Below are 14901 nucleotides of genomic sequence, written 5' to 3'. Positions count from 1 at the left end.
GGCTGACCCATCCGTATTTTGATGACACGGGCATTGACTTGCTTAATGAGGTGGTCACATACCGTAGCGGCCCAATTAAATTATGAAAAAGTATCTAAATTTTCAGCAAATGAGTAGAGCTCTGTGGGTACACTAAAATTGTTGGTAGTAAAAAATAAATTAGACAACAAAAATTTAATAATAAGTTCATCAAGTGAAGTGGATGACTCTCCGAGCGACCCCTTCAGTAGTGCACTCTTTGCCTGCCTGACATCCACACCACTGATCAGTTTTTTGTCCCAAGTTGCTGTAAGTCCTCTGTTGGGAATGTCAATCAACAAAACAACTTGATCTGCATCAAAACTAAGTTCCTTCTCCCCATTCTGAATGCCAATCTATCCATATCCCAACAATTTAATATGTGCATAGTTAGGATGTGATCTTGAGGATAGGGGGAGTTCAAAAAACTGATTCAGCTTCAATTTTTCCAGAATTGACCATGTCTCTTGAGAGAATTGATCGAACTTGTCCAACACTTCTCTAACTGTTGATGGACGACATCTACAACTCACAGACTGTTTGTTCATCAACCTACAGGAAAAAAATACATTTTATTAATACTGACAATAACTCATCAATCGGTCAAAAATAACAGAACAATAACCAACAACTGCATGAATATTCCCTAAATCAATAATAACCCAATATTAATTGATTAATAACATAAGAATAACATGAGAATACACTTTTAACTAATCATTGAATAACAAAAAAATAATCTGCGAATAACCGCCGAGTAAACTGCGAAAAACCGACGAATGACCTAAAAATAACCTATGAATAACTTAAAAAGAACCCACGAATAATCTTAAAATAATTCACCAAAAACCTAAAAATAACATAAAAATAACCCACGAATAACTTAAAAATAACCATACAATAAACTGTGGAAAACTGACGAATAAACTAAAAATAACCTACGAATAACCTAAAAATAACTTAAAAATCACCTAAAACTAACCTAAAAATAATCGGGAAATAAACTTTGGAAAAATCGATGAATAACCTAAAAATAACCCACGAATAACCTAAAAATAACCAAATAATAATCCGACAAATAACCAATAAATAACCCACAAATAACCTAAAAATAATACACGAATGAGCAAATGATTGCCAATAAATACTAAACTTCAGAGTAACACAAGAATAATCCAATAATAATCTAACAATAATCCAGAAATAAATTCCCTAATAAACCATGAATAACCCATAAATAAGCTGAAAGTACATCCCAAAACCTTCAACACTAAACCGTATACCCTCTAAGATAACTAAACGACAAAGTATAACTTCTAATCCGAAAAAAATAACAAGAAAAAAAAATGACACTTACCAGGACAAGTTTTCCCCTTCAATGCCCTCCTTCGTCCTCTTCGCCTCCTTCTTCCCTGTTTTTTTGACTTCGTCAGCTGTTCAACGTCTGTCATCTTCGCCTCTTCTGATTGTGTTCTTATTAGCTCTTCGGCCTGCGTACTCTTCGAATCATCTAACTCCATCGTGTTACGACTTCGAAGCTATCAAACGAAGGAAATGTGAAACTCTAGCAGGGCGAACGGTACGAAAACCCCAGCAGAAAAACCATAGCAGAAAAATTCCTAAAATGTATTTTCGAAACGTATTTCTCGACGCTCTAATTGGCGGGATACTAAAAAAGGCGCGGAGACAAAGGGCCGGGTCGGGCTTCAACGCAGCGTTATTATTATTATTATTATTATTTTTTGATTACACGTGGCCGAATTTAAATGGACTGCGGACGCAGAGAACCGTCCTGTGTTCTGAGGGAAAAATTCGCCCATAAGTTCATACCTTGCTCCAGCTCCACCTCTAATTCCTCAGTCCAGATCACATATCGCTAATGTTTACTCGAGAAGATCTCATTCTTCTGATCATAGTTTTACATCAGTATCATCTTCCTTAGTAGATCCTCCTCATAGTGACTTTGGTTTGCCTATTGCTTTTCAAAGCAGTAAACGTCAATATGCCTATTTCATTCCTCTTGTGTTAACTAAAATCAATTGTCTTCCAATTCTTGTTTTTTTGTTGCTTCTTTTGACTCTGTTGATGTTTCAATATTTGTTCAGCAAGCCCTATACCATTCCGGGTTGCGAGCAATGATACTTAACGAGATGTATGTCTTAACTAAAAATGAAACTTGTGAACTAATTGAGCTACCTTCTTCCAAGAAGGTTGTTTGATGTAAGTGGGTCTTTGTAGTAAAGTTTTATTCTGATGTATCTGTAGCTCGTCTCAAAGTTCGGTCAGTTGCTGAGGTCTATGTCCAAACTTATGGGATCGACTATTTGGACACATTCCCTCCGGTAAGCTAAGTTGACACTAGTTTGTCTACTCCTATCCTTGGCTGGAATGAATAATTGGTCCCTGCACTAGCTGGATATGAAAAATACTTTCTTGTATGGTGATATTTTGGAAGAGGTCTACATGGAGCAACCCCTGAGTTTGTTGCTCAGGGGGGGCCTAGAAAAGTATGTCTTCTTTGAAAGTCCTTATATGGATTGAATGAAGCCCTCAATTATGGTTTCAAAAATTTGGCTAAGCAATAAAAGGGCTTGGGATGCCAAAAAGGTAGAAATGACCACACTATATTCCATAAGCAATCTATTTTAAGACTCTTTCTTTTGGTGGCTTATGTTGATGACATTATTACTGGAAGCAATGTGTAGAGAATCTTATCATTGAAATCATTTCCTTAAAATTATTTCAGCACTAAAGAGTTGGTTCCTTGAAGTGCTTGGGGATCGAGTTATGAAGGAGCAAGAATTGTATCTTTCTATCTCAACGAAATTATGTGTTGGATTTGTTACCAGAAACTAAGAAATTTAGGGTCAAACTATGCGGTACTCCAATGCTTTATAATCAACAACTTACTAAGGATTGAGAGCTTTTTAATGATCCTGAACAGTATAGGAAGTTAGCGAGAAAGTTAAACTACCTCACAGTAACTTGCCCTGATATTGCGTATTCAGTTAGCACTATAAATCTATTTATAACTTCCCCCATAATTCATCATTTGTAAGCTCTGGAACAAATACTATTTTATCTCAAGGGAGCTCCTGGACAAGGTATTTAATATCAAGATCATGAAAATAGAAATATTGACTATTTCTCTGATGCAGACTGGGAAAATTTCAAGATTAATCGAAGATCCATTACTAAATATTGCGTCTTTGTTGGTGGTAATTTGGTTTCATTGGAAGGGCAAGAAACAAAATGTAATGCCACTATCGAGTGCAGAATCTGGGTATCGAGCATTGAAATCAGTTTCAAGTAAATTGTTAGCCAAAATGGGTTTTAAGATGATAGTTTTCAGCAAAGCTGTGGTGTGATAACCAAGCTGCAATTAATATTATTTCAAACCCATCTTTCATGAACGAACTATGTACATTGAGATAGATTGTTATTTTGTTCATGAAAAGATTTGACAAAATTTGATTTCTACAACTCATGTAAAGACTGGGGAACAATTAGGGGACATCTTCACAAAGGCTTTTAATTATATTTGTAACAAGCTGGACATGATAAATATCTATATTCCAACTTGAGGGGGAGCGTTATGAAATTTAATATATTAGGAATTTTGATCATAGGACGCAATGGAGAAAAATGATTCATGTAGCCGACCCCACGTAGTGGGATTAAGGCTTTGTTGTTGTTGTTGTTGGTGTTGTTGTAGGAAGCTTGATCATAGGAAGTTTAATTAGATGAGATCTGATTTCTGGATCTTTTCTAAATTAGAGATATTCCTAATTTATAAAGATTGGGAGTGTATGTATAAATGTAACATATTTCCTTAATGGGAATAAGAAAGAAGATGTATTTTCCGTTACAGTAACATTCTGCTTATTCACATGAAGTCACCTATCTCAATCGTATCTTCTTTCTTTCTATAAGAGCACATGCCAATATTTCTCTCTTTGGATATCTTTTTAATCATTTTCATAAAAAAAACTAGACTAGAAGTTGATCCTTGATGCAATGTCTCTATGCTTTTAAATTCATTAGTTACTTTCATAACTTTTTTTTAATGCAAAGTCATGGTTGCATTTACATGTCTTTAATTGTAGTTTAGTTATATTCATTAGTTGTCATTGGGCAATGGCTTAAAGATTTGCCTTTTCAAGACAATAGCAGATCTCATTATTGTTGTTGGGGACTTTAGTTGATATTTACAACATTGTTTTATGCTATTTTAACAGGTAAATGCAACTCTATTTTGCATATGAAATTTGGATGATTCATTCATGCCTTTCTTCCACGGATCATTTCATGTTGATTTAATTGCCAGCAATCATGGATAACAGAATGAGCGGAATGGATTATAAAGATGATGATATAATACGAGTCAGTCCTACCATGAATTAGTTAATCTTTACAATAAGATTTTCTCATTGCATTTCTCTGTTTTTGAATTTGTCCCAAACAACAAAGTTGTTATTGCATGCTTAGAACGGACAATTATTACTGCAGTTATTGTGAACTTGTCAATCTTTATGCTGTCTGTGATAAATGAATATTTGCTTGAATAATTGTTGTTTATGCAGTTATAATTAATTTAGAGAGAAATACTGCTATGCTGTTTCTAGCATGTGATTTATTGCAGTTTTCTTGATCATGCATTTAGTACAGATCTTAAAAATGTTGCTAAGGCATATTTAATTGTAATATATGCATCGCCAGACACCATTTTCATATTGCACAGTGTATTTTCATATATTTTCTTAGAAATTCTTTTACATTATGTGAGGAGACAATAGTTCTAGAAACAGCTAAATCTAATTAAGTTCAACAATATCAAAATCGGTCTAAACTACCATCCTGTAACTGGAAATATGCATACAAAATAACTGAATCATCTTACTTTAATTATCTTCATTTTGTCATGACTTTTTTACCGTACAGTCTTGATCTAGATTGGTCAAAGAAAGCTTGAGTATTATTTGTGTAAGGAAATGATTTCCAAATTTTATATGTAGTAATTTGGCTTATGCTGTTCCGTTGTTGGTATTTTTGGTACTGTCATGTCTGTAATTTACCATGTTTTTGCTCATTTCATTGACATAATTCTGCATGAGGAACTGCTAATATACCTTATATTAAATGTATCTTTTTGATGATTTAGGATATTATATAATTTATATGTAGATAAACTAGTTGACTGTTTGTTTTTGTAGTTTGAAAACAGCTGTACTGCAGCTAATTTTAGACAAATGATAATTTTGCCTCTGTGTAGTAATGTTGTTTGCAACAGAACTGTCATACCAATATGTTTGATACTTAGAAACAAAAATTCACTTCAAAATAATACAAAAAATAAGATATACACCACACTAAAATAAATAAAAAGAATATTAAAATAATATTTAAAAATATGATGATATTATTTTTAAAATGCAAATGAAGTATGTCATGAGCTATGCTGTCCTCCAAGGATTCTATCCATTTTCGATCACTCTCGGCGATGAAATTTGTCAGTCTGTCTGCCTACCTGAGGAAGTCACACATATCTGTGATTCTCCGCGGGCACCTGTAGAATTATCTCCCGTAGCTATGTCGCTGACGTGACGTCAACAAGTAACTCTGAAGTCCACAGTGACACAACAATCCTCGAGAAGTCTCAGAAATTCTCGAGTTTATCTTTCCTGAATGCTTTGAAAGACAATTCATTAGTCATAACAGAAGTAGAAATTGATGAAAAAGTAATCAATTACAGTTTTGTGCAGGCGTGATGTCTTATATAACTCAGTATACCAATCAACAAGTCTACACTACAAGAAGACAATGCCTTATAAAAAAAAAAAATTCTCGATTGTTTTTAACTTATGTAATACTAAGTTCGTGTGTCACGTATGCATATCATCAAAAACATCCAGAAAAACTTCAAAAACCGCAACACTGAAAAGAAAAGAGAAACTTGGTTGCCTTAATTAGGATTTCACATGTGATACTAACTAACAACGACTAACAGACTATCCAGAAGAACCAATAAAGTCAAACGTCTAATCATGAACCTCTCAAACCAATCAAAATAAAAACTAAAGAAATGCAAATGGAAAAAGAACAGTTACAAATAGCATAAAAAACTCAAACAATCAATATCAGATAAAGACGAAAATGAAATAAACATGAATTGTATAAGAAATAAAAATCGATCCATTTAGCATCCAACAATGTCGCATGTAATCCTCTCTCAATTCAATTATTTCTCTAACACCTCCATCCTCGGTGCAAGCCTATTATGATTCTACTTCTGCTTGTATAGATTGTCCTATGTGATGTTCATATGCTTTAGACGGGAAGTACAAATAATCATCAGCTATGTTGAAGTCTATGTCATTGTGCGAATGATGCCGTCGAATATAGTTGTGGAGAACCTCTGTGGCCACTACAATTTGCACCTAGAATCTGCACCTGTTTCGGAAATGAATATGTCGACATATCACACAATATAACCCATTTTTTCTATTACACTCCAAATATTTTTTCAATTACATTACATAAGGAAGAGTGTCTCTTGTTAAACATTTTCTTCATGTCCCGAGCAACATTGTTGAATCTCTCAAAGTCGGGAATGTGATATTTGGTATCCAGAAATGATTTTAGATACCCCCTTTGTAAGGGATATCCAACGTCGGCCAACTAATATTTATGTCGCAAATACAATTATTAGTAATAAATTTAAAAAAATATCTAAATATGATTAATAGTTGAACACACCTGGAGGTGAGTGAGGGAAGTGTTTTCGATTTCTTGTGGCAAAAATGAATATATGTCTGTCATGTGCACAGTCTTCTTAACTTGCCATAACAAAAGTAAAACACATGTTGAAATCACATACAACCATCATATTTTGTATTGGTGATTCACATTGCTCAATGAATGCGACTCTTTTATTATTGGATACACGAGCATTCACGCGTGTTTCATCGATCATTCCAATACAATTCTAACAAATTAAAGAAGGTTGTGTGAATTACAATACCCATTTTGACTTCTAAATATAATGAGTAATTATTTACCAGTAAAAAATGACTTATATCTCGCGTCATTTGCAATATTTATTAGAGTCCTTTCAAACGTTGGATCCTCTGACTTGATAATCTTTGATGAAAAACTAACAAGCGCCTTCAACCTCACTGAAAAATATCTGCAAATTGTCTCTGATGAATGTTAAAATCGCTTCATCACTCCTCTCATTGATTCATTCTGTGACAACATGTAGAGGGTTATTGCTAACACTTCTCTGGTTGTCATTTTAGAGAAGCCTGAAGTCCATGATTCTTATGTAATTCATCTAAAAGATCTACAAATATGGGTTGTGTCATACGAAACATGTAACTGAATCTTTTAGGGTGTCCTTCAAGTAGCTCCTCAACCCATTTATCACCAATTTAAGATGATGTCATGCAAGGAGACCGATTTACATATGAGTTTTTGTACTCGTACGTCAAACATACTGTTGCCACAATTCATCTTCTGCATCTATCTCTTTGTGAATCCATGTTTAACAAGTTTTCCGTTTAGATAATACATGTGAGTCAAACAATTTTAATAAACTTCAAATAACGAATTACAAAGTGTACGATGAAAAGACAAACATTTAAAATAGCATTAACACCATTCCAAGAAAAAAAAAACATTGAAATCAGAAATCCGATAAACCTGTTTGAATTTAAATACAAAAAGTGCAAAGATAATTGAATAAAATCAATTGTCCTTGCTTTTGTAAAAAAAAAAAAAAGGTAAATAATTGATCTTACGGTTAAGGGTCACCTTCATGAAGAACTGTCTACTGGTCGAGTCCTCCAACAACTTCATGGAATTCAAATAGAACATGTCCTCATAAATTTATGGAGTTTTCTCAAAAACTCGGATAACTTCTTCGAGAGAGATCTCATGTGAAGTCCAAGGGTCACTGGTGCATGAAGCCACCAATTTTGATATTTGGCTTCTGATGAAACTAGCTCCCTCTTTTTTCTTTTTCTCTACCCTTGGACACTTTGACCTACATGTGAACACTTCATTATGGTTTGGGCTTGGGCCTTCACCGGTGTCAATTGCTTGCTCGACATCAAAGCTCTCAGGTATGTCTGCAAACCCTTGCTCATTAGGGGTCCAACAATTAGTTTCTGTTGCTACAACCCCACCAAACATACTGTCCAGCTTTTCTTCTAGATCAGGGTCCATACCACTGAATTTGAATTTCTTGACAGCTGACACTACCTGCAATATAAGACGACGTTGATATGTTCATACAATTTAGGAAAAGAATGTCATACATGGATATATTCTCACCTCTAATCTCTCATCCCACTATTTCTTCGAAGTATCAATAGTTTGTTTGATTGAATCCCAACCCAAGCCTATGGATCCTCGTTTTAGTTCCTTCCACATTTTCTAGTCCTTTTCAACTAATCTCATTCGTTTTTTAGTTTCATTATATCTTATTCCCTTCTCGTCATTTCATTGAACATTTTCATAATATTTCGTCACCATTCCTTGTTAATATAGGTGGTGAGTCTATTTCCCAATTTGACCTCCTTAAGATAGAGGTCACAAAATATGAGTTTGGCTCCTTATCTAACATAGCTGGCGAACGACTTTTTTTGACTTAACCATTGAGTTACTAGCATAAAAAAAGCTAAACATAAATATTTAACAGAAGAAGTAATTACCAAAAATCGTAACCACACACCATCACTTCAGAAATCACGACCACACACCACCACATATTACACACGACCACACACCACACACCACACACCACACACCAAACCTCAATCAACACTTCCACACACCACAACCAACGCCTCCACAAGCACAATTACGCTCCAACACTTTCACACCACACACCACCACCAACACCTCCACAAACACAAACACACACCACCACCACTTACACAACCTCCACACACCACCACCTACACAACCTCCACACACCACCACCAACACTACCACAAACACAACCACAACCACACACCCCCAGACACAACCGTCTCCACACCTCGACACAACCATCTCCACAAACCTCTGCACACCACCACTAACACCTCCACGAACACAGCCACACATTAACACTTCCACAGAACACCCCACACAACCACACAACCTCCCAACACCACCACCAACACTACCACAAACACAACCAACACAAGAAGCACCCACACCATAGTCACAGCAAGCAGTCACATACCTCCACAATCCACCACTAACACCTCCACAAACACAACCACACAACACACAACCAGACAACCATTACAATAACCACCACTAGCAATCCACCACCACCAAAATTTGGCCAACGCACTACCAGTAAGTTTCTTCAATATCACTATCACAGTAACCACCAACATCACATCATCAATTTTGTTCTCATCAAAATCGCAAAAACCAGCATCACAGTAGAAGGAATCCTCTCACCAAATTTACAGAACAAGCCATCACCACATCACCGAAAAAAGAAAATCGTAGAAAATCAAAATCAGACAACCTCCAAAATCCAACACTCATGCACAAACAGCTGAATCATCATCACAGTAACCAACATCATCACATTACAAGTAATGTTGTTACAAATCCACATAACAAGCCATCACCACATCAGCAATAAAGAAAATCCAACACCAGTGCAAAATCACAGGAATTGCAAAAACCAAAATCACAGAAATTGCAAAATCTAATGCCAGCACACAACCATCCGAAAATCATCGACCGAATAGAGCTTAGAGAAGCTCAAACCATCGCAAAATCAAAATGCCACATAAGATAATGATAGAGAATACCGTGGGCCGAGGGAGAGCAAATGAACCAAGCAAAACCGAAGAATAGAGGGGATAGGGATAGCAAAGTAACAATTAAGACATGCAAACTCTTGCCAAACGGAGCCACGGATCGGAGACGAGGAGGAGAGCTGGGATCTTACCTTTAGGGCATAATTGCGAGAGAGGGGAGAGCGGTACATGAGAGCGTAGCTTGGTCGCGAAGGAAAAATAAATATGAAACGCGGGCTGCAGGGTCTAATTCGCAGCCGGCGTTTTATCAAAACTTTTTAAAACATCCGCCGCAATGCGCTTATCAACGGCGTAAAATTACTGTTTCCGCATTTTCAGGCCGTTCTGCATGAAAAACTCGGCGCCAAACATACCCTTAGTTTTCCGGGCTTCACAAAATACGCGACAGAGGATCAAGCAGTCGAATCAAATCAAGACTATAAATGGAAAAGTGCAAAGAGTCATAATTTAAATTAATATAGAAAAGTAGTGAAGACGTCAACGCTAACTAGGATGGGAAAGGGATGCAACTCTTAGTAACAACAATTTTGGTGGCTTTACTTAGATTGTTGATTGTAAAGGGAAAAGAAGAGGGGGGTTAGGAAAAATATTATGGCTTGCTTTGGGGTGCTGAAATGAGGAGATTTTAAGCCTAAGTAGGAAGATATTATGCTAGAATAACTTTGGAGAGATGCTAACATCTAGCTAAGGTGACTTGAGTTGATGCTGAGGGTTAATTGGGTTGTCTCGCCTTGGGGCTTATACTGCTTATATCAACTAACATATGCATAGATTTTCCTAACCGAGGGGTTGGGAACAGAGGGAACACTTGACCCAACCAAGAGAGCGGCAGGATGAAAATTGATTCTTAGATTTTAGAACACTATATTGATGCGGGACAAATGAAAGTTTAGTTTCCTAAGGCAAATAATATGATACGAGTCAGGCTCTTATTAATGAAAATGAAAAAAATAATTCATAGATCACATGTTATCGATCAACCAAACAGCTGAGTTTATTTAAATAAGAACAAACAATGTTAGTCTTTAAGCTCGATAGGCACAGTGATTGTAAATAATCAAGAATTTCAATGGGAATTTAGAAACATATGAAATCATCGGACAAATTAATTTAACTTCCACAGTCAGATTTCTGACATTACTTTTTTAATTAAACCTAGGATCACCAAATTGGCCAATGAAATATTATGCTGAAATATATAATGAGTAGAATTACTAAAGTATGAAAAATTTAGGTCTCACACTGACACAATAAGATGACTTTTTCTAGAATTTTTTAATCTCATTTGTACCACAATCAATTGGAGCATTCATAAGATTAAAATTAGAAAGAAATTTGCAGGATAAGCATTCTGACATGCATGCTTCACGTCACTGTTTATGGACTCATTATCTTGGATGTTAAGTAAGGTTGGCACAAGCTTTGTTTCAATTTAGTTTGAACTTAATGCTAAATTTAATTTTAAATTCCCCAAAATTGAATGGGCATTTCGTAATTGACTCTCGCAAGCCACGTGAAACTATATAAACTGAACACTAAAGTTCCAAATTAGTGTGTTAACATGTGAATAGGACCCACCAACAATCCAAAATTCCACACATAATATTTGTAGATAAGTTCACGCATAATAAAATGCCGCAACACAGCAGGAGCAACATCTAGCCATCCCCATGTACCACATAATTCTTGGGTATGTAATTCTCACATCCACTTATCTAATAGATAGGATGCCCAATAAAGTGCTAAACTTTGACAACTCAATACCGTCATAAAATCCTACCCCTGCATTCAGTTTTTCGCCTCTAACCTACCCTTAAAAATTTTTGGTTGCATTGCTTTTGTTCATCTACATCAGTCACATCAAACCAAACTTGATCCTAGGTCACTTAAATGCATTTTTGTGGACCACTTTTCCAACAAAAAGAGATAAATACTACTTTCCGGAAACACTAAAATTCTACAACTCCATAGATGCAACTTATTTGAAAACTAACCATATTATCCTAAATCACATTCAGGGGGAGAGTTCGAGAGAATATAATATTTGAAGGGGGAGAGTTCGAGAGAATATAATATTTGAAGGGGGAGAGTTCGAGAGAATATAATATTTGAGGTACCATTCAGGAATCTGAAGCTCACCTTCCGTATATCCTTGATGAACCCGTCTCTTGTCCCCACTATCACAAATCAAACTGAAAATGAACCTATTAAACTAAACCCTCACACAACTCCCACCAAGACCAAGAACTTTGTACACCAGAAAAAAAAAAAAAAATCTAATAAGCATGTAAGGTAAGCAAAACCAGGAATGCAAATCACCGAAACTAACTTCGCACACACAAGTTTTGACACAGAGTTTGGGTCAACACATCAGGAGCACCAAGAAGAAGGAGCACAAGAATGCAAAAAACCCTCGATACAAGAATTGTGAACTATGAAAATTATTATCTTACAAATCTTTTATTTAAAACTTGGATAATGTGCATGTCCTAAAGTCAATATGACAGGCCTTATCTATTCCTGCTTGAAAAAAAGCTATGGAAGAAGATATTCTTGTCCTTGAATAGAATAATACCTGGATCATAACAATTCTGTCACATTGGAAAAGAACTGTAGGGTACAAATGTGTATTCACTGTTAAATACAAATCAGACGGGATCATTAAAAAGTCCATGGCTAGACTTATAGCAAAAGAGTTCAATAAGTTTGTGGGACTGACTATCAAAAGACATTTGCTTCAGCGGTGAAACTTAGCACAATAAGAGTATTACTGTCATTAGTTGTTAATCAGGATTTAGTTTTACATCAAATATAAATGAAAAAATTATTATTAATGGGGAATTGTGAGAGAGAAGTGATTATGAAGATACCTCAGAGATTAAAGAACAACACAAATAATCAACTAGTGTGCAAACTAAAGAAATCATTGTATGTGTTGAAACGATTTCTTAAAGCATGTTTGAAAGATTCACCAAGACTATTCTTGCCAATGGGTACTATCAGTGCCAAGCTGATTATACTTTATTTATGAAATCAAATCAAGAAGGTATGATAATAACTTTGTTATATATGTAGATGACATTTTTCTTATAGACAATAGCATCAAGGAACTTGAAATAATCAAAGAATTTTTACTTTTGAGTTTGAGATCAAAGATATTGAAAGAGTAAGATACTTCCTGGGATTGGAAGTAACTAGATCTAGAGAATGCATTGTCATATCCTAGAGAAAATATATCCTTGACTTATTAAAGGAGACATGAATGTTGGGGTGCAAACCAACAGATACTTTATGGATCCCAATCAACGAGCATCAAAAGAAGAGGATAACACTTCAATTGAAAAGGGAGATACCAAGGACTTGTAAGGAAACTTCTTTAACTGCCACATACAAGACCTGACAATTTTCTTTGTTGTGAGTGTAGTGAGCCAACATATGAACAATCCAAATGAAGATTATTTAGAACCTGTCTTTTGAATCCTGAGATATCTAAAGATAACTCTAGAACGTGGATTGATATTCAAGAAAACTGAGAACAGTGACATTGAGATTTACACTGATGCTAGATGGGCAGGATAACTAACTGATAGAAGATCTACCACGTGCTACTATTCATTTGTATGGGGTTATCTGGTTTCTTGGAGAAGTAAAAAATAAGTTATGGTATGCACAATTTGAGTATCGTGCTCTGGCCCTTGAAATATGTGAAGGGATGTGGCTAAGAAAATTACTAGTGGAGCTTCACATGGAAAACAAAAGCACTTTTAAGTTGTTTAGTGATAGTCAATCAACATCAGTGTTTCAAAGAATCTGGTACATCATGATCGAACCAAACATACAGAGAATGATAGACACTTTGTCTCTGAGAAGGTCAATGGAGGAGTTTTCCAGCTAAGTTATATCCCAACTCAATATTAGATTGCTCACATTATTATCAAGGCTCTTCTTTGGCATCGCTTTAGTGATCTCAAAAGAAAGTTTGGGTTGTATGACATATACAACTCAACTTGAGGAGGAGTTTTGATATGCATAGAACCGTGGATCACATGGGCCCACCCACATTTTTGGAAATCATGGGGCTGTTGTTATATTTAAGGGAAAGGAATTATTCTCCTTTAATTATCCATTTGTTTTTATTTCTTTCCTTTTTGTCATGATGATTTGAATTTTCCTCGATTGTATGACGGTCAATTTGAGTTGTATATATATTTGTTATTTACTTAACGAGAAAGTTATAGAGATTTTTCTTATATCAAAGTTCCTCCCAAATTTGTACAGGATTATCTTTGGGGCCATGAAATTGGAAAAATAATTGCTTTCATGCTAGTTCCTAGTATAAACATAAACGAACCCGAACCGACCTATGCTGCACCCCTTAATATGTGAAAAGAAATATGGTTTTATGTGAGACAGTTTTGGCTAAACATACTTCTTATACAAATACTACTGATTGTTTCTTATACAACTTCCTGCTGGATGAAAAATTATGTTAATGTGATTATATCTTGATTTATGTTTATAATATCAGTGCATTGAGTAACTAGTGTGAATCCTATCCATCGCACTGCACTGTATTTAGTCTGCAAAAAAGACGAGCCTAATAAAGATGATGTCCTTTTGGCTTAAACCTTCCATTTTGCTAATGTCTTTCACTTACCAAATTATCTACTCGAGGGTTTTATTTCTTCACTTGAGCTTTTGTTTTTTATCATACATGCTACGGATGCTACCTTTTCTAGATTAAAAATCTTCCATTTAGGGGTGTTGGGCTTTACAACAAAAAAATATTGACGGGAATCACGAGTAATTATATACTAATATATTTATTATAAAATGTATATATCAGGTAAGTACACTGTGTTTTACTTGCATATTTTTATTTAAGACGAAAGTTCAAGTTGATTTGACCTCAGGTTTATTGCTATATTACCAAACCAGCAAATTTTTTGGGACTCGTCTTGGATAAAATACTTAGTTTTGAGTGGACAAAAAGGACTTAATAACTCTTTTTTGAAATTCGAGCAGCTTCGAGAGATATGTAAAACTTCGGGTG

The 14901-nt window shown here is 35.3% G+C and overlaps 1 protein-coding gene across 2 annotated transcripts in view; it reads left to right on the top strand.

Moving 5' to 3' along the window:
* The window catches only part of LOC110020308, a gene marked incomplete at its 3' end in the record, with an annotated part of 32127 nt that extends 17226 nt beyond the window's left edge, over positions 1 to 14901 (top strand). The window contains 2 exon segments of one of the 2 annotated variants that reach the window (XR_002293515.1): positions 4257 to 4401; positions 14874 to 14901. Coding sequence is in view for 1 of the 2 variants with exons in the window: in XM_020718364.1 (XP_020574023.1) it covers positions 4346 to 4401; positions 14874 to 14901 (84 nt within the window). 2 annotated transcript variants of the gene reach the window in all.

Source organism: Phalaenopsis equestris, unplaced genomic scaffold, assembly GCF_001263595.1.
Source record: "Phalaenopsis equestris unplaced genomic scaffold, ASM126359v1 Scaffold000094, whole genome shotgun sequence".
Lineage (NCBI taxonomy): Eukaryota > Viridiplantae > Streptophyta > Magnoliopsida > Asparagales > Orchidaceae > Phalaenopsis > Phalaenopsis equestris.
This window is presented reverse-complemented; position numbering and strand designations above follow the sequence as displayed.